This window comes from Rhineura floridana, chromosome 21 (assembly GCF_030035675.1).
Source record: "Rhineura floridana isolate rRhiFlo1 chromosome 21, rRhiFlo1.hap2, whole genome shotgun sequence".
NCBI classification, from domain to species: domain Eukaryota; kingdom Metazoa; phylum Chordata; class Lepidosauria; order Squamata; family Rhineuridae; genus Rhineura; species Rhineura floridana.
This window is the reverse complement of record NC_084500.1, coordinates 3,645,532-3,670,299: the sequence shown is the minus strand read 5'-3', so window position 1 is coordinate 3,670,299 and position 24,768 is coordinate 3,645,532. Positions and strand designations below refer to the sequence as shown.

At 45.8% G+C, this 24,768-nt stretch overlaps 1 protein-coding gene across 4 annotated transcripts in view; it reads right to left on the bottom strand.

Moving 5' to 3' along the window:
• Positions 1 to 24,768, bottom strand: part of ATP2A3 (ATPase sarcoplasmic/endoplasmic reticulum Ca2+ transporting 3) — a 159,144-nt gene that overhangs the window by 47,058 nt on the left and 87,318 nt on the right. For all 4 annotated transcript variants that reach the window (XM_061605528.1, XM_061605530.1, XM_061605529.1 and 1 more), the window contains 7 exons: positions 23,961 to 23,978; positions 20,141 to 20,223; positions 11,462 to 11,566; positions 10,141 to 10,279; positions 9,384 to 9,464; positions 8,002 to 8,087; positions 7,115 to 7,579 (listed from right to left, as the gene is read on the bottom strand). In XM_061605528.1, coding sequence (XP_061461512.1) covers positions 7,115 to 7,579; positions 8,002 to 8,087; positions 9,384 to 9,464; positions 10,141 to 10,279; positions 11,462 to 11,566; positions 20,141 to 20,223; positions 23,961 to 23,978 — 977 coding nt within the window. The remainder of the gene's footprint in view (positions 1 to 7,114; positions 7,580 to 8,001; positions 8,088 to 9,383; positions 9,465 to 10,140; positions 10,280 to 11,461; positions 11,567 to 20,140; positions 20,224 to 23,960; positions 23,979 to 24,768) is intronic.

Sequence of the window (24,768 nt, the reverse complement as noted above, 5' to 3'; positions counted from 1 at the left end):
ACCCCCTTACAACCACTCCCCCTTCTAAGATTATACAATAAAATGAGCTTTCGGTCTCTTACTTTGGAGTATTTTCTCTTAGTGATGCATGCAATGACCAATGCAGATCCCCTTGTGTTGCCTTTCAGCTAGCTCTGCTATTTTCTGCGCGCATACATGGGCAAATGTATTAACATGCTGTAAGGTAAGGAACTTCCGTTGCTGAGTTTCCTTTTTTGGTTGCCATACTGAAACTAAAGGGGAGTGTGTTAGCTACTGAGAAGAGTCTTCTCAGTGGCTGACTTGCTTCCTTTCACGCTGATTGGCTCCAATTAGCAGGAAAGGACACTGAAGGCATAGGGACTCTGCTCCCAAAAAAGTAAGGGGACTCTTGGATGCTGGACAACTACAGCCCTGACAATGGAAGCTGCCTAATACTTGAGCCAGACCATTGTCCCATCTAGCTCAGTGCTGTCTACACTGACTGGCAGTGGCTCTCCAGGATTTCAGGCAGGAGCCCTACCTGGGCATGTCAGCGATTGACGCTGGGACCTTCTACATGCAAGGCAGATGCTCTGCCACTCAGCTATGGCCATTTCCAGAGGAACTCTGTGCTTTGTGAAGAAGCATACTTGGTCAGATAGGGAAAGCGCAGGCAACAGTTCTTTTATGATAGTTGGTGTCTTACAAACATGACCTTATTTTTCGGGGGGGGGCATACTATGTCAAATCGGATGCTGTGAAATCGGTGCTTTGCATGCAAAAGGCCCCAAATTCAATTGCTTGCATTTCCGGGTAGGACCGGAAAGAACTCCGCGTCAGCCTGCTAGCATGGCCAACGGTCCGGGGTGATTCGAGCTGCAGTTCAACAACACGTGGAGGGCCACAGGTGCCCCACACCTGCTGCAGACAACACTGGACTAGATGGACCAATGATCTGCTCAGCATCACATAAGGACGCAAGCCAAGAGCCCTGTTGGTTCAGGCCAGTGGCCCACCTAGTCCAGCATCCGGTTTTCACTGTGGCCACCAGATGCCACCAATGGGAAGCCCATAAGCAGGACCTGAGCGCAAGCGCACTCTCCCTTCCTGCAGTTTCCACCAACTGGCACTGGGAAGCATGCTGCCGCTAACAGTGGAGGGAGATCATAGCCATCGTGGCTAGTAGCCACTGAAGGCTTCCACCCCATGTCTACAACGGAATCAAGCTAACCATTTATTCAGGATCTTCCCAGGTTATACATTGCTAAGGGCAGGGCATGAGTTAACCCAGCCTTTCCCAACCAGTGTGCCTCCAGATGTTGTTGGACCACAACTCCCATCAGCCTCAGCCAGCATTGCCAATGGCTGAGGCTGATGGGAGTTGTGGTCCAACAACATCTGGAGGCACACCGGTTGGGAAAGGCTGAGTTAACCTGTCTAGTGACAAATATCACCTTCGCTGGAGAAGAGGCTGTTCCACAGAGGCCGGGCAAATATTTAACTTTTTTAAAGAAGTGTGCAAACTTATGAATGATCACCATATTCCTGCCGTTAACATTTGCCTTTATTTAACCAGGGAACTCCTGATGGTTAAACATTAACTAAAAATTTGCACCTTGTGCCTGGAATAATAAATGTTTACCTAAGGGACCCACCATTTTGCTCTCTGAAATTCATATGGCACCTATTCATAGCTTGGATTTGAATGCGGATTCTCCCCAGAGAAGCTGATGTGAAGCCCCAAACTTCTTGGGATCTGAGTTCGTGAAGGATGCAGACAGGTTCAGAGAAGGGCAACAAGGATGATCAGGGGACTGGAAACAAAGCCCTCTGAGGAGAGACTGAAAGAACTGGGCATGTTTAGCCTGGAGAAGAGAAGACTGGGGGGAGATATGATAGCACTCTTCAAGTACATGAAAGGTTGCCACACAGAGGAGGGCTGGGATCTCTTCTCGGTCATCCCAGAGTGCAGGACATGGAATAATGGGCTCAAGGTGCAGGAAGCCAGATTTCAGCTGAACATCAGGAAAAACTTCCTAACTGTGAGAGCCGTATGACAATGGAACCAATGTCCCAGAGAGGTAGTGGGCTCTCCGACATTGTCAGGAATGTTTTGATTTGGATTCCTGCATTGAGCAGGGGGTTGGACTTGATGGCCTTATAGGCCCCTTCCAACTCTACTATTCTAAGGTTCTCAGGAATGCATCCGCCTACCCCAGCCTGCCTGCATTTCAAGAACTTCAGAGGAGGCCTTTTGCACTCCCAGCTTAACAGAATTAGAACTGAATACTCTTTGGGTAGTTACAGTGCCGGTATTAACACATAGGTTTGTAGAAGCCATCTTTCCTCAGCACAGGACTTGAGTTCATTTGGCACAATTATTTTTTTAAGCTTTCAATTCAGTGGTGGCTGGTGCAACTTGTGACTGGTGGGGCGGAAGGCAGGGAGCCCAACTGTAGGCGGAGCCAGAGCGAATGACAGGCGGAGCCAGCTAATCCCAGTCTTAACCCCCATTTTCCTCTTTGCTGAGTTCGACAAGGCACCAACACCGAGGCTAAGGTGGGGGAAGCCGGCAGGCAGTGTCAACCACCTGGACTGGTTATAAGTAAAAAGGCAGGCAGGTGGTAGGGGGCTGGCTGAGGTTGTTGGGGCAGTGCCCCATTTGCCCTTCTAGAGCAGCCTCCAGCGGCACATGTGATTGTGGTGTTTCAATCTGACTGGTAGATCTCGAGAGCAGATCAGAGGCCTTGCTTATGCGAGAATCAAAGGGGGAAAAAGTTGTCTCAATGCTCTCAGATCCTAAAAACAGGTTCCTAGAGAGATGAGCTGTTCCCTCCCACCATCACCATTACTAAGAGACGTTTCCATCACTGGGCATGACCTCATGAGTTCTGCAAAGGAACGGCTTGCCGCCTCCCCCACATTCAACGCAGAGAATCAACACAGGGCGATCACACGGCTGCCTCTCCAAGGAGACAGCGAGGAGATGCCTCCTCTCTACCGCTCACATCCCAATCCCGACACGTATTTGCTTTCTAGTCCCAAAGGAACACATCAGAAGAACATCGGAAGAGCCTGCTGGATGAGGCTGTCTGCACTGACTGGCAGCAATTCTTCAGGGTTTCAGATAGAGACATTCCCAGCCCTGCCTGGAGATACCAGGGATGGAACCCAATACCTTCTACATGCACAGGAGATGCTCTACTGCTGGGCTGCGGCCCTTCCCCTGACTTTTTGGTCACTTCAGGAACCAGCCTGGGCATCTTGAGATCCATCCGAGTTGAAGACTGAGCCTGCATCATTCAGAAAGGCAATGCCGTATCCTATGGCAACCAAGAACGTAAGAACATCAGAATTGCTGCTGGATCAGGCCAGTGGTCCATCTAATCTAGCATCTTGTTCTCACAGTGGCCAACCAGATGCCCATGGGAAGCCTGTAAAAGCAGGACCCGAGTGCAAGAGCAACTGTCCCATCCTGCAGTTTCCAGCAACTGGTTTTCAGAAGCCAGCTGCCTCTGACCATGGAGGCTGAGGATAGCCATCGTGGCTAGTAGCCGTTCATAGGCTTATCTTGAATGAATGTGTCTGGTCCTCAAGGGGGTGGGAAAGAGGCAGGAGGGGGAGAAGGGGACCCCAAGGGCATCAGGGAAACCCTCTATGGGTGCATGGGTGCCCACGGATACCATGTGCCACATTTAGCCCAATCCTATGTATCTTTATTTGGAAGCAAGTTTCATTGGATTCAGAGGGGTGGGATGTTGTCTGCAATTAAGGGGAAGCCTTTCAGATTACCTGCAACAAACAGTGTCTGCATATTTATGATGCAATCAACAATCCTCTGCAAAGTCCCTAAGTAGCTGAATTCTCAGTGTTCATTGTATTGAATTAGGAAGGGAAAGGAAAGGAAATATTATAATCAGGTAACTGACCCAACAGCTGGCAAATACAGCTGATGTAGAAAAATGTAAAACAATTTGTCTGGGACCAGCAACTAAAGAAAATGCACTATGTGCCTCAATGGAACAATAATTCAGCATCCAAAAAGGATTTTAAATGGTCTTTGATGGAATAAAATCATTGGGTCTAAGCAGCTAGTATACAGCTGCAAGAAAGTTCTACACTAAACTTACAGATGGCAAGAATGCAAAAACAAAAGGTGATATAGTACAGGAGCTCTACAGCTTCACACAACGGCACATGGCATACTTTGTCGATCACACAAGGAAGACAATATTGCAGTGTGGATAGTGCAATTGGCAACAAAGATAAATTAGCAAAATGGTAAAAATTATTAGTGCAAGGAGTTGATGCAGAACACAGTTCTGTGTTCTGCATAAAGTATGTGTTACAGAATAACTGAAAGCTGATTTTGCATTGCATGTTGACTAGATAATTCTTATTCTCCTAAAAACTTCAGGGCTGTTTCTCACAGTACTGCTTTTAAAATACAAATATGTTCTTGGAAACATATATGTCGGAAATTGCACCAGAATATAAATTGATGGAAGCCTAATTCCCGAATTTGTGGATATATAAAATCTTGTTCTGTGTTAACTTTATTTGAAAACAGGAATGTGTATGACTAGGTGTGCCATATTGCATATCAACTGATATTGTGATACAAATTCAGCTCCTTTCACTCAATAAGTAGCCCTCTCAATGGTAGCCTTCTGTTTTAATTGGGAGAAATGTTATTTAGAACATGATATATTTTTTACCATGATATATTGTATTTTACCTTGTTTGTTCACCGCCCTGAGAGCTATTCTGCTAAGGGCGGTATATATAAATTGAAATAATAAATAAATAAATAAATGTTGGCAGCCCATGTACAAAATACTACAAAAGCAACAGCACAATGCCACTTTGAGCCAAGCACGCGCATGCAAGCGCGCAGGGATTTTCACAACTGCAAATAAAAGACCTACTGAAATGGCCACTTGGACCACTGAACGACTCCCATACGGAGTGGAATCCTAGACTGCACGAACAGACCACCCAAAGGAAAAAGCCGTGCCCCAACATGATTCAGGGAAGCACTAACACCATCCAGCCTCTGCAAACCTTTATTTATTTATTCCATTTATTAATTTTATATCCCACCCTTCCTCCCAGTAGGAGCCCAGGAGGGAAATAAAAACACTCCAAAACATCCAAGACTTTAAAATATATTAAAACACATCTTTAAAAACATCTTAAAACAAAACATCTTAAAACAAAACATCTTTAAAAACATCTTTTCAAACAAGCTTTAAAAAGATCTTAAAAAGCAGTTCCAAACCGTACATGTTGGTTGGCGTTAGGGGTGTGCTGCAATTCAACCCAATTTGGATTTGTTACAGAATTTCCCATTAATTCGCTTCTGCTCCATAGCTGAGGATCGGATTTTTAATGTAGTGATTTACCACGGCTACTTTCAAAAATAGTTTTTTTTAAGCAAACAATCCGACTCTAAAATATCAATATTAAGAATTATAATTTTATCGGCATTTCCTTTCAAGATAGGGATATTTCCTTTCAAAATATCAGTATTAATATCATTTTTTTTTTTTGCAAGAAAAAATCAACTCGCGAAAAACAGCAGCTAGCAGACAAAGAATGAACTCAGATCGATACTGGGGCTTGTTAGGTTAATGGAATGTTTTTGAGCCAATGGATCCCATCCCCAGTTGGCAGCCTTAGCAATTTCTGGAACAGGCCACAGCTGAACAGCAGAGCCCATGCTTTGCAATCAGATGATCCCAGGTTCAGTCCTGGGATTTTCAGTTTAAAAAATCTCTGGTAGCAGGTGATGGAAAAGACCCTTCCTCTGCCTGAGATCCTGGAGTGCTCAACAGCCAGAGTAGACAATATTGTGCTAGACAGTGTGTGACATGGTATAAGGCGCCTAGGATCACTGGCGCCTAATAGAAATAAAAGAGTGCATCTGAGCATGTGTGTAGTCTTTGCCCCTTGGCAAGTCTGACATGGCATAAAGCAGCTTCCCAAGTTTACTTATTTATTTATTATTTGATTTATATCCCACCCTTCCTCCCCGCATGAGCCCAGAGCGGCAAACAAAAGGACTAAAAACACTCTAGAACATCATAAAAACAGACTTTAAAATACATTAAAACATCTTTAAAAACATTTTTTTTAAAAAAGCTTTGAAGACATCTAAAAAAAGGTTAAAACATATTGTTTTTTAAAAAAAAGGTTTAAAAACATATTAAAAAGCAATTCCAACACAGACGCAGACTGGGATAAGGTCTCTACTTAAAAGGCTTGTTGAAAGAGGAATGTCTTCAATAGGTACCAAAAAGATAACAGAGATGGTGCCTGTCTAATATTGAAGGGGAGGGAATTCTTAAGATAGCATATTGACACCTAGAAGAAACAAAGAGTGTCTCTGAACATGATTTGCCTTCCAGTGAGCACAGCCAGACCATCGTGATCTTAACTGGCAAAGGGCTTTGCATCGTGACCTGTAGGGACAGCCAAGCCTAGGCAAATCCCTTTGCATAAATGAACCACAGATAACAGCAGACTGTGGGGGCTGGGGGCTCCATGTCAGTGGGGCAGTGGAATCCACTCTGAGTTTTAGTCTGAACTTTCAAGGAGCTGTCCAAGGTGCTGGAGGGCTGCATGTAGCCCTCCAGACCTCTCTACGTGGTCCCCAGAATTCTCCCTAGACCACACCTTCTCTCTCCAGGCCACACTCCTCGCTGGCCCTGCTTTGCAACCGTAAGTGTTGGCGGAAATGTCTCACTGAACTCTAGCAATGCCTTTGCCTTGCCTGAATCAGAAGGACAGAGAGGTGCGTGTGAGTGTGGGTAGAAACCAGCCTACTATACAAAGAAGCCATTCACATCCATTTATCCCCCCACTGGCTCCCCCACCACTGTAATGGGGCCACAGAATGCTGTCCAGAAAGGAATATGACCCTCAGACTTTCTCTACCCCTGCAGTAAAGTGGCAGCCCCTTCCCAAAAATATTGGAAAAATGTTCCTAGGAGGAGGAAAATCTCAGAGAAAGTGTGAGAGGGGGGATTCGATCCAGCCTTACGGGAATCATAGAATAGTAGAGTTGGAAGGGGCCTATAAGGCCATCAAGTCCAACCCCCTGCTCAATGCAGGAATACAAAGCAACCCGCGCCCAATGCTCAAAACTCACCCTGCACACGGACATCTGATTGGTTGTTAAAGTGCCCGTCTTGTCGGAGCAAATGACTGATGTGCAGCCCAGGGTTTCCACGGAAGGGAGACTCCTCACAATGGCATTCTTTTTGGCCATCCGACGGGTCCCCAGCGCCAGGCAAGTGGTAATGACTGCGGGGAGCCCCTCGGGGATTGCAGCCACGGCCAAGGCGACGGCAATCTTGAAGTAGTAGATCGCCCCGCGGAACCAGGAGCCGCCGTGGACGGGGTCGCTGAAGTGGCTGATGTTGATGACCCAGACGGCAATGCAGACCAGAGAGATGACTTTCGACAGCTGCTGGCTAAACTCATCCAGCTTCTGTTGCAAGGGGGTTTTCTCCGGCTCAGTGGCAACCATCTGGTTCCTAATCTTCCCGATTTCCGTGTACACCCCCGTGGCGATGACAATGCCGACAGCCTTGCCAGCAGCAATGTTGGTACCCTGGAGAGAAGCATTGATGCTTTTGGATTACAAAATTCAGGTAAGTGAAAATTTCGACAGATGGCTGTGTTTTGGTTTTTGGATTGTTTTGGAAAGGGCGAATTTGATAAGATTCGCGAACCGAATTAAATGTCTCACCGATCCTTACTTGAGAGTAAACGAACTTGCATAGCAGGGAGACATTGTGCTAGCCCACCTCACTCCCAGCCGAAATGCTTTCCTCCCTGCAGGGGCTTTACAATATATGATGAAAGGAGCAGTCAGCAAATGGCAGGATGTACCTGCAGGCTGAAGTACACCTGAGAGTCCCCCGAGGTTCCCAACAGGATGGCCATTCAACTGCATAAGGTGCATACAAGTTTATCTATGCAACTTGCTCCTGGAAGCAAAATCTCCCAGCGGGGAGGCATGAAGATACTTACGGAAAAAAGCATGTTCTTTTTATCCTGGTTGACAGCCCTGGGGTCAGGAACGGGATCTGTGTGTTTGATGACAGAAATGGATTCTCCTACAAAGGAAAAGGAGTTGAACATAATCTTAACGATTAATACTGAAAAGGTACAGAATGATTCGTTTTCCATCCATGGCGTTGAGCAGGAACTGAGTTGTTGTTGTTTTTTGGCCCACGGGCCCATTCCTTTCTGGGCAACCTTTGGGGGGGCACACGTGGTCATAAGCCAGTGGCGGGCGGGTCCAGGGGGAAAAGTGGGCGAAGCAATGGATGCAAGTGCTACCTTTGTACAACCGGCTAGTTTCCTACTCACTCACACACCCCACTCTATCCTCCATGCAGCAAGCAAGAGCTCAAGGTCATATTTCAGTCAGGCAAAACCACTTAGGGGGCGCAGCAGAGCTAGTGAGGGGTGTGGCCTGGGGAAAGGGGGCGTGGCCTGAGGAGCATTCCAAGGGATACAATTCTTAGAGTGGTTTAACAATCAATCCCTCTTCCCAGGGAACTCAAGGAACTGTGGCTCTGGGAGGGCAACAGGGGTCTCATAGCCATTCTTAGCATCCTTCACAAACTACATTTCCCAGGACTCTTTAGGGGGAAGCAATGTCTGGTGACAGTGGTGTGACACTGCTTTTAAAGGTATAGCGCAGGTGGAACCTTAGTTAGAGGACAATCCTCATCGCTGCACCCAAAGTAAAAACAATATACTGTATTGGTTGCCTGTATGTTTCCAAGCTCGATTCAAGGTGCTGGTTTTAACCTGTAAAGCCTTACACAGCTTGGGATCACAATACCTGATGGAACGCCTCTCCCAATATGAACCCACCCGTGCACTGCGCTCAACATCCAAGGCCCTCCTCCGGGTGCCTACCCCAAGGGAAGCTGGGAGTCTGGCAACAAGGGAGAGGGGCCTTCTCAGTGGTGGCCCCCAAATTATGGAATGAACTTCCTGACGATCTGCGCAGGCGTGAACAGATGGAGCCAGCTCACCAGCCCATCTGCCGGTGCAGCCACTGTTTGGCCCAGTCCCGATCTGGAAGACAGTTCTCGTGCAAGTAGCGAGCCCGCCCCAAGCTTACTTAAGTGCTGTCAGGGTGCGTATTGAAATTGTGGTGACGTGTTCGCTTGAGTAGACCTGCCTAGAAATACCATGTAGAGACCTGGAGACCTGTGTTGCCTGTAGTCTGGTCTATGTGCTGCTCTAGAGTTAAAGTTCACATTGAAAATAACAGAGAAAAGCAAGTCAGCGATCCCAAGTCTGATTGCGATGGGGTGAGTTAGGGCATGGACACAGAGGTGCCTCAGTAGGCATGAAAGACGGTTCTGTGTGCACCGTGGCAAACACACGCGTACCAGTGAGAATGGACTGGTCTACCCGTAACGTCGTGGACTTGATCTCAATGATCCGGATGTCAGCAGGCACTTTATCACCAACTATAAGAGAAAAAAAGGACAAGGTTTGCAAGTAAAAAAGTGTTTACATCTGATCTCCAGCGTAGAATGATTTAAAGCGGGAAGAGAGGGCTGTCCTTGCTCCGACACCTAATTCTTTGGTTTACTCTGTCCTGCATTCCCATTCTTAAAGCCCTATTTAAGCATGGCCACAGTTCAACCTTGCCCAGAGTTAAAATCTGGGATCTCCTTGGAGGAAAAGCAGCGGGGCCAGTAGCCCCAGCAACAACCAGGAATGATGGAGTTGAACATCTGGAGGGCCACACGGCCATCCCTGCCAACACGGCATAAGGGAAATGCAGTTGCTGACACTCTATTGTTGTTCTTATGTGCCTCCAAGTCGATTACAACTTCTGGCGACCCTACGAATCAGAGACTCCAAGAGCATCTGTCGTGAACCACCCTGTTCAGATCTTGTAAGTTCAGGTCTGTGGCTTCTTTTATGGAATCAATCCATCTCTTGTTTGGCCTTCATCTTTTTCTACTCCCTTCTGTTTTTCCCAGCATTATTGTCTTTTCTAGTGAATCATGGCTTCTCATTATATGCAAAAAGTAGTGTGCTAAGGCCTGGTTCTTAGCTGGTCATCCCCCCCAAATAAGAAGGAATACAAGGAAAAAGAAAACATGACACAAAGAAAGCACGCCTTTGAGATCATACCTGCCACCTCTACAATATCTCCTGGGACAATGTCTCGTGCGCGGATCCGTTGAACGCCGTTCCTGTCTGCCCTGATCACCTTCCCCATTTCTGGTTCATATTCCTTTAAGGCTTCAATTGCACTTTCTGCATTCCTCTCCTGGAAAAACAGGCAGTTTTTAAATGTACAAGTTCCCCCCGTCAATTTAACAGCTTCCTGAAAGGTCTGGGTATGCCTCCTTCCATAAGAGCCTTCCCCACATTTGAGATCAGTCCATGAAGACTTGCTTGAGGTGTCCATCCTCTTTGGATGCCCAGTTCAAGCCCACAAGGAGCAGGGCCTTTTTGGTGGTCGCCCCAGAGCGCCTTCTCTGCAGCCATTCATTTGGCTAGCAGACCGATGTCATCTCAGAGACAGCTGGGATGCTCTTGTCCCATGGAACTTAAACATCCAATACCACTTTGGACATGTTGGCTTGAAAAGCAGTATAAACATTTCATATATCAGAGGTCGGGTACATCAGGCCCCTGCAGGGGACAAATGTGGCCCTCTAGGTCTCTGTACCCAACCCTCAGGACTCATGTCAGGCTACTCCCCCCCCAACCCAGGCTATGCCCCAAAATGGCCCTGATCCATGGCCTCCTCAAATTCTTTTGCCTGGCCGAATGTGTCTTTGAACTGAGATAATGCTCCTTGTGGCCTAAGCGGAGGATGGAGAGAGATGGAGTGTGTATAAAATGCTGGAGAATTTTCATGAGGATTTAAAAAAAAAAATCACAAATTGTTGCAGAAATTTTGGAGTACTGAATTTGCAACTGGAAAACTGAGAAACAAAGAACTGAAACTGACAGGTCCTTCCCTCCCTACCCACCAGTGACACGCGGCTCCCAGAAGGTTGCTCATCGAGAGACTGCAGCCTACAGGCTGAAAGAAGTTCTCCACTTTAAACCACTGGTTCCCAAACTCCCCACCCGCCGCCTCCATGGACCGCTTGAAAATTGCTAAGGGTCCCGGCAGACCGCTTAATCATCGTTTTGCCTGTTACAGCAATAGTAACGCTTCTGTGTGAGGTGCAGGATGATTTCCAATTGCATTTTTAATGCTTCTCTTGTTTCTTAGATTGCACCTGCGTTCCACAGAATAAAATGCAATATAAGGAATGGAAGAAACAATACAAACGCAATTAGAAATCGCTGTTAACGCTTAAGGCAGACACGCCACCGTAGCCATCTGAATGAAACCTGTGGACCAGGGACCACGGCTGGGCAACCCTGCTCTAAACAACGCAGCTTTCCCAAAGTTCCGTTTTGGAGCTTACAGAAATGGGAAGGCCCCCCGTACCTGCCATACTCCCACCACGGCGTTGGCAATAAGGATCATGATGATGACCACAGGCTCCACGAAAGCTGTTGTCGTTTCTTCACCTTCCTCAAACCAGGCCAGGACCTGCAGAGGGAAGGAAAAGGTACAGGAAGGATGGAGAACTCAGGCCGTTCCTCCCCACTCCCCCAAAGAAAGTTCAACATGTGCCTAAACAGATGCAGCCATACACAGTGGAGACTTGTCGTTCCAATGTCAGTGGGGAAGTGACTCTGTGGCATCTTTTAGTCCCAGCTTTCAAGGAGCTATCCAGGGTGCTGACGTCCATTCCCAAAACAGGTGCAGCACCTTGGACAGCCCCTTGAAAGTTCAAGGCCACATTCACACCAGACATTTGTTCCACTATTATTCCACTTTAATCAGTCATGGCTTCCTCCAAAGAATCCTAGAAGTTGTTAGGAGACCTAATCCCCTCATAGAGCTACAATTCCCAGAGTTTTCTGGGAAGAGGGACCAACAGTTAAACCACTTGGGGAATTATAGATCTGTGAGGAGAAAAGGGGTCTCTTAACAACTGTCAGCACCCTTCACAAACTACACTTCCCAGGATTCTTTGGGGGAAGCCATGATGGTTTGAAGCGGAGTAATAGTGGAATAAATGTCTCATGTGGATGTGGCCCAAGATCCACTGTCCCACTGACATCAGAGCCACCAGTTTCCACTAGTCATAGGATTGGGCAGGTCAGTCTAAAATCATTAGTCTGGCATCATCATCATCATCATCACCACCACCACCACCGTCATCTATTATTATTATTATTATTAATTATTATTATTATTATTATTATTATAATATCCCGCCCTTCCTCCCATAGGAACCCAGGGCAGCAAACAAACACACTAAAAGCACTCTAAAAATCTTAAAACAGACTTTAAAATATATTAAAACATCTTTGAAAACATCTTTTAAAAAAAGCTTTTAAAACATCTTAAAAAGCAGTTCCACCACAGACTCAGACTGGGATGAGGTCTCTACTTAAAAGGCTTGTTGAAAGAGGAAGGTCTTCAGTAGGCGCTGAAAAGATAACAGAGATGGTGCCTGTCTAATATTTAAGGGGAGGGAAATCCACAGGGTAGGTGCCACCACACTAAAGGTTCGCTTCCTATGTTGTGCGGAAAAGACCTCCTGATAAGATGGTGTCTACAGGAGGCTCTCACCTGAAGAACTCAGTGATCAACTGGGTATACAAGGGGTAAGATCATCTTTCAGGTATCCTGGTCCTAAGCTGCATAGGGCTTTGTACATCAAAACCAGAACCTTGAACTACAGACCATCAAAACGATTTACAAGAGAACGCACAAGATACAATGAAAACCATATCAAATTATTACATAACAAAATATGTGAACAATATCCATTTGTATAAACACAATATACAAGTCAAAAAGTATGACAAGGCAGTATAATATAAAATGCCAACCAACACATAGCTCATGCAACTGCTTAGCACCCATTCCATGCAACCACTACCATCAGTCACTAGCTCAAACGTATCAACCCATCACTCATACAGCCGTCACCGTGCACAATGTTATAACAACCTACAAACAAAAAATCGCTACCAAGCATGAAAGATGCTGTTTTTTAAGAAGAAAAAACAGCATGAAAAACTGCTTTTCAATAGCATGTTTGAACGTACTTCTCTCGCCCAAATTGCTCATTTTTATATGCTGGTAATTAATTTTTTTTTTTGAGCCGAGAATTTGGTTAAAATGTGCACAAAAACGCAGATTTTAGATTTTTTTTAAAAAAGACAGGTACAAATATTTTTAGGGGAAAATACATAAGCGTGCATTTTCTCCACAAAAAGATATATAAATGTGGATTTCCATGTGGGATTTAAAGTAAAAGTATTCGCAGGTTGATTCGGAAAGATCAATGGATTGAAATGGACTTCTAAATGAGAAACTGATACAAACTGGAACTGGACTGAACTGTCCGTCCCCACCAGGGATACGTGTTTCAGTTGTGGCATTGCAGCTCTGAAATTCAAGCCCTAGGGAGCCTCCCCTGCTGCCAAGGTCTTCAAAATTCAGGAAGCACTGTCTTGTGTGGGTTGGGAATCCCAGGCTAAATACGGCCCTCCACGGCTGTCTACGTGGCCCTTCAGGTTTCTCCCAAGGCCACGCCCCTCACTGGCCCAGCTTTTCACTATCCTTGATTGGTTTTGCCTGGCCGGCTGATTGTGACTCTTGCCTTCCTGGCTGGAAGGTAGAGGGGTGTGTGTGAATGTGTGTAGAAACCAGCCTACCATACAAAGGTAAAATGTACCTTAGTTGGTCCACTCACTTGTGTCTCTGGCCCTGCCCACTCCCAGTATGCGGCCCTCAGAAGGTTGTCCAGAAGGGAATGAGGCCCACCAGTGCGGAAAAAAACCCTCGCCCCCTGCTCTTTCGGCTTGAGAACAGCATATAATTCACATGTTCAAAGTCAGAACTAGGGGTGGGGGAGAATTTTGATTCAGTTCACACTGAAAGCCAAAGCGAACCAATTTCCAAAACAAGACAAGACCCAGAACGCAGCCATCCTTCAGAACATGCAGCTATCCGAATTGCGCAATGCAGTTCTTCAACCAGGGACCAGTTTCAAAAATGCCCAAGTTAGGGGAAAAGGGGCATAAAAATGAACATATTAGCCAAATATAACACACAAAAGTGCATTTTGTGAGGAGAGAGTGCTTGCAAACATGTGTCTGTCAGTCAAAATGGCATACAAAAATGTGTTATTTAGGATAAATTTATGACCCTCCGTGGCGCAGAGTGGTAAGCGGCGGTAACGCAGCCGAAAGCTCTGCTCATGGCCGGAGTTCGATTCCAACGGAAGGAGGAAGTCAAATCTCCGGTAAAAGGGGTCGAGGTCCTCAGCCTTCCATCCATCCGTGGTCGGTAAAATGAGTACCCGGCATACGCTGGGGGGTAAAGAAAGGCCGGGGAAGGAACTGGCAAACCCACCCCATATATACGGTTTGCCTAGTAAACGTCACAAGACGTCACCCTAAGAGTCGGAAACGACTCGCACTACAAGTGCGGGGACACCTGAACCTTTTTTAGGATAAATTTGCACTAAAATGCTGAAGAATTTTCACAAGGATCATTTATTTATTTATTTATTTATGCAAGCTGCTGCAGGCTGCTGCAGAAACATGGAGAACTGAATTTAAGGATGGAAAAATGAGACAGTGAGAGAACCAAAACTGACAGATCCTCCCATCCCAAGGAGAAAGGCCTGTAGGGCAGGGATGGGGACGCTCTGACCTTCCAGACTTTGCCAGCATCTCTATCGGCTATGCTTGGTCAGTGCAGCGGGTGGGATTTGGGAACCCAACAAACTCTGGGAGGACTTTTTTTAATGCCAAAAATATCCCCCACCGTTGGCATAAATCCTTTCTTTGTCTTATTCACGGTCGCTGAATCAAGCCATTCAAATATAGTGCAATTATTCATTTCAAATGGGTTTGCTGCTGGTAAGACAACTTGGACGAGACCCTGGTTAAACAAAACAACCACCCTCCAATGCTCAGGCATTGTTTTAGGCATTGTCGAAATGGACAAGCTAAGAAGGATGTGGTGGAAACCTACACATCAGGATACATCTTTTGGGCAGAGGCAGTTGGTGGCTGCATGTCAGTGCAGCAGAGGAATCCGCTCCAGGTTTTAGGCTGAAGTTTCAAGGAGATTTCAGCACCTTGGACAGCTCCTAGAAGTTCGGGATGAAACCAGGAGTGGATTCCACTGCCCCACTGACTTTTTTTTTTTTTTTGAGATCACCAGCCATCACTGTTTGTGGGCATATAAAACTGGAGAAAAGTTTATTTTTGTGAACCAGGAGTGGGGAAACCCAAGCCCAGAGGCCTCCTTATCTAGCCCTCTGGACTCTTTTCCAGGCCACACTCTCCACAGGTGCCTTTTGCCTGGCTGAAATGGAACGGTGATAATTTCTCTTGCTTGCTTAGATGGAGGACAGAGAGACACGTGTGTGTGTGTGTGTGTGTGTGTGTGTAAACCTCTGACTTGACATGGCTGGAATGTGTCCTAAGGCACATTTCACACCATAACATTTATTTCACTATCATTCCACTTGAAACAGTTATGGCGTCCCCCAAAGAATCCTGGGAAGTGTTGTTTGTGAAGATCCCTATTCTCCTCACACAGCTACAATTCTCTGAGTAGTTTAACAGTCAGTCCTTTTTCCCAGAGGATTCTGGGAATTGCCGGCCTGTAAGGGGACTATGGCTTTCCTAACAACTCTCAGTATCCTTCATAAACTAGCCTTCCCAGAATTCTTTGTTTATAATGGAATAATAGTGGAATAAACGTAGAGTGTGAATGTGTCTCTACTCTACCTAGAGTCACAACCATTGTTCTACCACTTTTGCAACTAGCCCCACCACTGTTGGCCTATGGCCCCTGGAAGATTTCCTGCAAGGGAATATGGCCCTTGGGCTGAAAACAGTTTCCCACTGCTGGCTTAAACCATCCCAGCTGTATCTTTGGGGCTCAGCAGTTCACATATATGGGCGCACATGCTATATATTTTTTCTGTTTTCCGGGTTGCGTGTTTTTTTAAGTACAAAAACAATTTAAGTACAACAATTTGTTCTGGGGTCCCTTACGGTGCAAAACAGAGCTTGGAAAAGTTACGTTTTTGAACTACAACTCCCATCAGCCCAATCCAGTGGTCATGCTGGCTGGGGCTGATGGGAGTTGTAGTTCAAAAAAGTAACTTTTCCAAGCTCTGCAAATACGTGCATTTTAAAGATCACAGTCAACAAAATTAAAAAGGGGAAGTTGGCTTGCATGCTTCAATAGAAGTCTCTCTCCCTCCCCCCCCCGCTCAAGCACAGCCAGCCTTCTGCAAATACTTTACAGCTTCCACTGACCATTAGGCCATAAGCTTTTTAAAAGCTTTGAAAGGGTAATCTGGAAATTGGACCAGTTTATTTTTAATGGCTTATTTGGTGAAAGTGGTGGGTGGTGCCGGCACACTCAATTCCTCTAGCCAAGTATTTTTCCCAGGTGGGGGTACATCAAAAGAGAGGAGAGTGGCTCTCCTCACTCAGGAATCCCTTCCAACTTTCTGTTTGATGTGAAGAGAGAGGCTTTAAAAACAGCGGTCCCCAAGTGGAAATTGACTTAATTCTCTGTTATTAGTTGATGTCTTTTTAAAATTCCATTTCAGCTAAGTTTTCCCCCCCTCAGGGAATATTCCTCAGGCAGCTGCAGAGCATAATTCTCCTTTTTTCAGGTGGGAAGCCAACTTGAAAAGCAAAGGAATAGGTGCCCGTCGAGTTAATGCTACGCTTGAAGAAGGAACAGAGCTGTTTGTGCAAGCACTGTTGCGTTCCCACCCAGTTGTTCAGCATTCCCTGTTTTCATTTTTATCAGATTAAGTAATTGGCGTTAATAAGGAAACAAAGGGAGGGAGGAGAAAGGAAACCCACCGGTACTAATCACTCTTTCATTCAAAACCTTTTAATTCTGCAGAGTGGGAGGGGGGGAAGTGTTAAAGAAAAACAGGACATCATACTATTTCAGACTCAGTTTTTGAAGGGCTTTTTTTTTTTTAGCAAGCCACAATTCTGCTCACAGGACACATATAGAATCATAGAATGGTAGAGTTGGAAGGGACCTATAAGGCCATCTAGTCCAACCCCCTGCTCAATGCAGGAATCCAAATTAAAGCATCCCCGACAGGTAGCTGTCCAGCTGCCTCTTGAACACCTCTGCTGTCTGAGAGCCCACCACCTCCCTAGGTCACTGGTTCCATTGTCATACCGCTGTAACAGTTAGAAAGTTTTTCCCTGATGTTCAGTTGAAATCTGGCTTCCTGTAATTTGAGTCCACTATTCCATGTCCTGCACTTTGGGATGATCGAGAAGAGATCCCGGCCCTCCTCTGTGTGGCAACCTTTCAAGGACTTGAATAGTGCTATCATAACTCCCCTCCTTCCTGGGTCACTGGTTCCATTGTTGCGCTACTCTAACAGTTAGGAAGTTTGTTGTGATGTTCAATTAAAATCTGGCTTCCTGCAAGTTGAGCCCATTATTTTGTGCCCTGCACTCTGGGATGATCGAGAAAAGATCTTGGCCTTCCTCTGTGTGGCAGCCTTTCAAGTACTTGAAGAGTGCTATCCTATCTCCCCTCAGTCTTCTCTTCTCAAGGCTAAACATGCCCAGTTCTTTAAGTCTGCCCAGATCTTTACGTCTATATTTCTTGATTGCGGCAGGTCTGCCCACTTTGCCTTGGGCCCTTGGAGTACTGCAGGTGTGTCAGTAAAAGGGGCACTTTTTTGAGATCACCAGAATGATGCACATTTTTTCAAATGCAGAGACAGTGCAGATTTAAATAAAACTTTGCGATACTGTCAATTTTCTTTTCAATGCCCTTTCCTGTTTTCTTTAATTATTATTATTAATAATTAAATTTATTACCTGCCCTTCACCATCAGGTCCCAGGGCGGGTTACAGCAATTTGAAATTCAGTGTTAAGAACAGTTAAAACAAATAGCAGTCACAGGAATTGTGTGGGACTTGGAAAAAACATCTCAGGTGTCAGGGTAAAGTGATGAATCTTTAGCATTCCCTGAAAACTGTACAGCGAAGTTGCTAGACTTACCTCAGTGGGGAGGGAGTTCCACAACTAAGGGGCCACCACAGAGAATGCCCTCTCCCAGCTTCCGAGGGTTGCACAACTACCAAAAGGGTCCCCTCAGCTGTTCTCAACACCCGAAACGGTCTATAGGGAAGGAGGTGGTCTTGCAGATATTTGGGACCCAAGGCATTTGGGACTTTAAACACTCGCATGAGCACCATGAATCAGACCCATAAAGAAGAAAGAAAGAACCAATGCAGGTGTTTGAAAACAGTGGTTATATGAGATCTAAAAGGGACTCCAGCCAGCAATCTGTCTGCTGCATTTTGGACCAGTTGAAATTTCCAAGTAATCTTCAAGAGTAGCCCCAAATCTAAATCTGGAAGATACCAGGGCGCAGAGTACAGCGGCCAAGTCATTTGTCCAAAAGTGGCCAGAGCTGGTGAATTAGCCAGAGATGGAAAAACACATTTCTAGCCACCAAGGCAACCTAAGCCTTCAGTGACAGTTTGAATCTCAGGAGCCCCCCCCCCCAAGCATTCCATCAGTCCACCTCTGCTAGCAGAACTACCAAAAGGGCCCCCTCTGCTGATCTCAACACCCGAGAGGGTTTTTAGGGAAGGAGGCGGTCTGTCAGATATTTGCAGAGCTTGGACGATTACTTTTAAAAAGGAATAAATTACAATTACAATTGCTCTGAAAAGAATTGATTACTTTACCGTTACTCAAAAATAATCACTACAATTACACTTAAGTTACTTTTTTAAAAAAAACTAGAGTGCGTACAAGGTGCTGGCCTTGGCTGCTGCACACCTAAGTAGCCTAAAACAACATTAAAAATAAACACACAGAGGTAGCAGTATAATTCTTTTTATCCATAAGATAGAAGCGGTGATCTCTCTGCTGGTAAGGGAGGTGGGGAGGGAGGCAGAGGCCACTATTCAGATCTTTGCATGTCAAACCAAGTGCAACCCCCCCTCACTCAGCCAGCCAGCATAATCTCTCTCACTTCACCACCTCCCGGACCCTGCCCTTCCACCAACTAAGGGACACTCACTCAAGCAAACATTTTCCCCTGAGATGCAAAAAAGTTAAAATACTGCAAATGCAGCACAGCAGCCAGAGAGGGCGGTGGAGGCCACTTTGCGTGCCAAGTGCAAACACAGTATTCACACACACACGTTGTCATCTTTCACCTCCACAGTCCTTTATCTCCATTCTGCTGCTGCCTCCTTCTCCTCCTCCTTTATCCATGTTCTTGACCTCTGGATCCTTTTCCCCTCCACTCCATTCTTCACCACCACCGTCCATTTTTTAAAACACTTCCCCTGCTCCCCCCCCCCAAGTAATGCCCCAAAGCGATGCTGGAAACATTACCATTACTCCTCAAAAGTAATACAATTACTCCTCGTTCTGTTCCAATCAAAATGTAAAGGAATTACCCACTCGTTCCTTAAAAAAGTAATGAATTACAAGCAAATTGTTTTTTGTAACTAATTACTTCCAAGCTCTGGATATCTGGGACCTAAGTCCTTTAGGGCTTTCAACCCTAGCGTGAGCACCTTAAATTAGACCTGGGGACAAACTGGCAAGCAATGCAATCTGGGCTTATCGACCATAATTGTTACATTTCTTGATATGCTGCTCTACTTAAAAGTAGTTTACAACAACTCGCCCTCTACTAGTGATATCAGCTGGTGAGCACTGAACAGATGGGACCACTGAGGATCAAGGGGGGGGGATTCGTGTTCTCAGGAGAAGTCTGAGATTTGCACAGGCACACACACATGCACACAAAAAAGATGTGGGGGACTAAAGATGGAGCAGGCTCAGTGGCCACATAACGTTGCTTTGGGCTCAAATTCATGGGGTTGTAATTCAACTAGGCCCTACTCAGAGTAGACCCACTGAAATGAATCCACCTAAGTTATTCAACTCCATGAACTTCAGTGGGTTTTCTCTGAGTAAGACTAGCCTCGAATGCCACCATGGCCTTGACATGATTAGTTACACGCTCTCGGCAACTGAGGCAGTCGGCAACATACTTACAAATGAAACAAAGGCAGCCAAGAGAAGGATCCGCACCAGGAGATCTTCAAACTGCTCTAATATCAGCTCCAGAAGTGATTTTCCTACGAAGAACAATTTAAAAACAAGCAAGTCATCCAAGTCTATCAACCAGCAGAGGGTTGTGGCCCCGATGTCAGTGGAGCAGTAAATCTGCTCTGGGTTTTAGTCCGAACTTTCAAGGAGCTATCCAAGGCACTTTGGACAGCTCCTTGAAAGTCTAGACAAAAACCCGGAGCAGGTTCACCGCCTCACTGGCATCAGAGCCGCCAATCTCCACTGCTTTCAATAATGCCAAATACTAACCACCTACTTCATCCCACAAATTCCTTCTCTTTCCCACCCACCCAAAATGTAGAAGGCATAAACCAGTGATTCTCAAATGGTGCGCCCAGGCACACTGGTGCGCCCTAAGGGGTGGCTAGGTGTGCCTCAAATATTATGAAAGTATATTTTAAAAATGAGAAGAAACCCATTTGTATGGTGATTGAGCGAGTGGCGGCTGAACAGTTACAGACACACTTGGAGGAAGCAGATTATTTACCAATCGGGCTTCAGGACTGGACATGGAACTGAAACAGCCTTGGTCGCTCTGGTAGATGATATGAGGAGGGCGTTGGATAGAGGAGAACACACTTTCCTCGTCCTCCTGGATCTCTCAGCGGCTTTCGATACCGTTGACCACGGTATCCTTTTACATCGCCTGGAGGGACTGGGAATAGGAGGCACTGTTTTACAGTGGTTCCGCTCCTATCTCTCCGGCAGATACCAATGGGTAGCGTTGGGGGATGAGGTTTCAGACCCTTGGCCACTCAACTGTGGCATGCCACAGGGTTCTATCCTCTCCCCCATGTTCAACATTTATATGAAACCGCTGGGAGCCATCATCAGGAGTTTTGGGCTGCAGTGTCACCAATATGCGGATGACATGCAGCTCTATCTCTCATTTAAATCTTCACCAGAGTTGGCTGTGGATACCTTGTCCAATTGCCTGGAATCCGTAAGTGGATGGATGGGAGAGAACAGGCTGAAGCTCAATTCCGACAAGACTGAGGTGTTACTAGTGGGGGATAAGAGAAGGTTGGGAAATTTAGACTTGGTACTTAATGGGGTGAGATTACCCCTAAAGGACCAAGTCCGCAGCCTAGGGGTCATATTGGACTCCCAGCTGTCTATGGAGGCTCAGGTTTCGGCAGTGAGCCGGGCAGCTTGGTACCAACTTCATCTGGTACAGAGGCTGCGACCCTACCTTCCTATACATCTGCTCCCACGAGTAATACATGCCCTGGTCTCCTCTCGATTAGACCAGTGTAATGCGCTCTACATGGGGTTACCCTTGAAGACGGTCCGGAAACTGCAGTTGGTACAGAATGCGGCAGCTCGCTTAATAAAGCAGAGCCATCGCCGGGACCACATCACCCCAGTGTTGATAGAACTACACTGGTTGCCAGTTGTGTACCGGGCCCAATTCAAGGTGTTGGTACTTACCTTTAAAACCCTATACAGTCTCGGCCCAGTTTATCTGAAGGAGCGCCTCCAGTATCACCAAATATGCCGCCAAACAAGATCTGCTTCACAAGACCTTCTCTCAGTCCCACCGATGAAAACAGCTAGGTTGGTGTGGACCAGAGAGAGGGCTTTTTCGATCGTGGCCCCCACCCTCTGGAATTTACTTCCATTTGACCTCCGACATGCCTCCTCCCTGATGGTTTTTCGCCGAGCCTTAAAGACCTGGCTATTCAGGCAGGCCTATGGGATCTCTGGGGTGGGTTAGGTTTTTATACTGTATTACTGAAGGGATGGTCTTAGATAATGTGATCTTAATACTGTGATTGTTGATTTTATGTGTTTTATTGTGTTTTGTATTTTATATTGTTGTACGTCGCCCAGAGTTTCCGTTAATTCGGACAGATGGGCGACTAACAAATACAATTATTATTATTATTATTATTATTATTATAGGGTAAGTAATAGTTTTCTAGTTTGTTATTTTTATTCATCGTTTAAAATATATTAATATATTTTTAATTTTGTACATGAAGTGCGCCAGAAAATTTTTATGTTTTACAGTGCGCCACGAACCAAAAAACTATGGGGTTTAGCCTGCTAAGTTTTACTCAGAAATTAATGAGTTTTACTCAGAAATTATTGAAATTAATGTATGTGACTAACTTAAACCCATTGATTTCAATTGGTCTGCCCTGAGTACAAGTAATGCTGGATACAACTCTGTATGGGCACTTAAAATCCACTTCCATGCATTAGTTTTATTGGGAAAATAAATATCCCAGCATGCCACATTGCCTGGGGTAAAAAAAAAGGGGGGGCAGATAGGTTTGGGTTGTTTTTTGTCACAGCCTATTTTTGAAGAAAACTGTACAGAAAAAAGTATAAATAGGAAGTGGATGCAATCTAGCCACATTGTTTACTACTGTACAGGTGACCATATCCTTGAACAAAGGTGCCAACATGGTACCCTGCAGATGTTATTGGACTACAACTGTCCTCACTTCAGGCACCATGGTGGCCTATAGTGAGGGATGATGGGAGATGTAGTCCAACAACATTTGAAGGGTGCTACATTGGCTACCTCTGGAATGAGCTGTCTGATAGCAGAACAGATGGCCACAGGAGAGGGCAGGCCCTTTCTCTCTAGAGGAATCTCACCAGAGGCTGGATGGCCATTTGCCAGAGGTACTATAGATCAAGGATGGGGAACCTGTGATCCAACAGACGCGGTTTGGAGTCCAACTCCCATCAGCCCCAGCCAGGATGGCCAATAGCCAAGGATGACGGAGGGGTTAATCTATAACATCTGAAGGCTGCTATGGTGGCTACCCCTGTTCTAGGCCGCATCCACACCAGACATTTATTCCGCTTTAAACAGTCATGGCTTTCTCCAAAGGAAGTGCCGTTTGTGAAGGATGCTGAGAGTTGTCAGGAGACCCCTATTCTCCTCCCAGAGTTACCGTTCCCAAAGTGGTTTGACAGACAGTCCCCCTCTTTCCAGGGAACTCTGGGAATTGCAGCTGTATGAGGGGCATAGAAGGGTCTCCTAAAAACTCTCAGCACCTGGAGCTTGCAGCAAAAGAAGGACCTGTTTTTGTCCAAGGAATAAACACAGGGCACTGAGCTGTAAATGCATTTCTTTGGAGTGGGGGCAGTGTGTGCTCATTACATCAGAGCCCCTACACCCATCGGAGGTGCTGGTTCACCCAATCAATGTCCTTTAAGCAGTGGAGCCTGGTGGCTCTGATGTCAGTGAGGCAATGGAATCCGCTCGGGGTTTTAGCCCAACGGCTCGAGGAGCTGTCCGAGGTGCTGAGCCCATTTTTGAAATGGGTTTCAGCACCTTGGACAGCTCACTGAAACCCAAAGTAGATTCACTGCCCCAATGAAAAGGGAGCTATCAGACTCCACTGCCTTCAAGCAAAGACATGAAGCCAGTTTGAACTAGGCCAAGACACTGGATATCTTATTTTATTGTCACATGCTTACTCAACTGGCCTTCCCAGTATACTGTAAGTTTTTCACTCAACTTGCCTTACTAGTATATCGTAAGCTTTCATTTTGTAAGCTGCTGTGGGAGCCAGGTGGTGGAAAGTGGGGTGTACATTTTAAAAAGAAATGTATGAAAGAAACAAATGCAAAGTGACCTTCATGGCTGAGCAGAAACATAAACCAGAGTCCTCCCAAATCCTTCATTCTCTCCAGAGACAGACCTGGGTGCCACCCTGAGCTCCATCCCCAGCCCAAACAATGCGGCTCTTAATGATCAAGCTGGATAATTAAGTCTACCTACCTTCTTCAGCAGGGAGTTCTGCAGGTATCCAGTGGAAGATCCCCAAAAAGAGCAGAGAGGGACAGGAGGGAAGGGAAAAAGAAAAACCAACAGTTATTGATTTGCAAAGACACACCATCCCAATCCTTCATAGGCCCCATCCGCACTATACATTTAAAGCAGTTTCATACCACTTTGAACACGCATGGCTTCTCTTAAAGAATCCTGGGAAGTGTACCCTACTCCCCTCACAGAGGTACAAAGCTGTGTTGGAATTGCTTTTTAAGATGTTTTTAAAGATTTTTAACCCTTTTTACCGCTTACCATGAAAACCCTATTTGTAGGGTTGCCATAAGTCAGGACTGACTTGAAGGCAGTCCATTTCATTTTTTGAAAAAAAATGTTTTACAGATGTTTTGTTTTAATATGTTTTTATGTCTGTTTTTATGCTGTTTTAACGTTTTTGTTTGCTGCCCTGGGCTTCTACGGGGAGGAACGGTGGGCTATCAGTTTATTAGCAGTAGCACTATTAGTATAATTTCCCAGGTTCCCTGGGAAGGAGGATTGATGGTTAAACCACTCTGGGAACTGTAACTCTGTGAGGGGAAACAGGGGTCTCCTAACAACTCAGCGAGGCCCCCAGAAGTGATCCAAAGAGAATAAGCCCCCCCAAACTCATCAAAGATTTAAAAACCCATAATCTAAGCCAGGCAGTCCATCTCCAAAATGACAGGAAAAAATGTAACCACCACCATATATAGTAAGAGAGATGCCACGGTGGGAAGAGGAGGAGTTTGCTCATTGCGAAATCTATCTTCCAACCGAGATC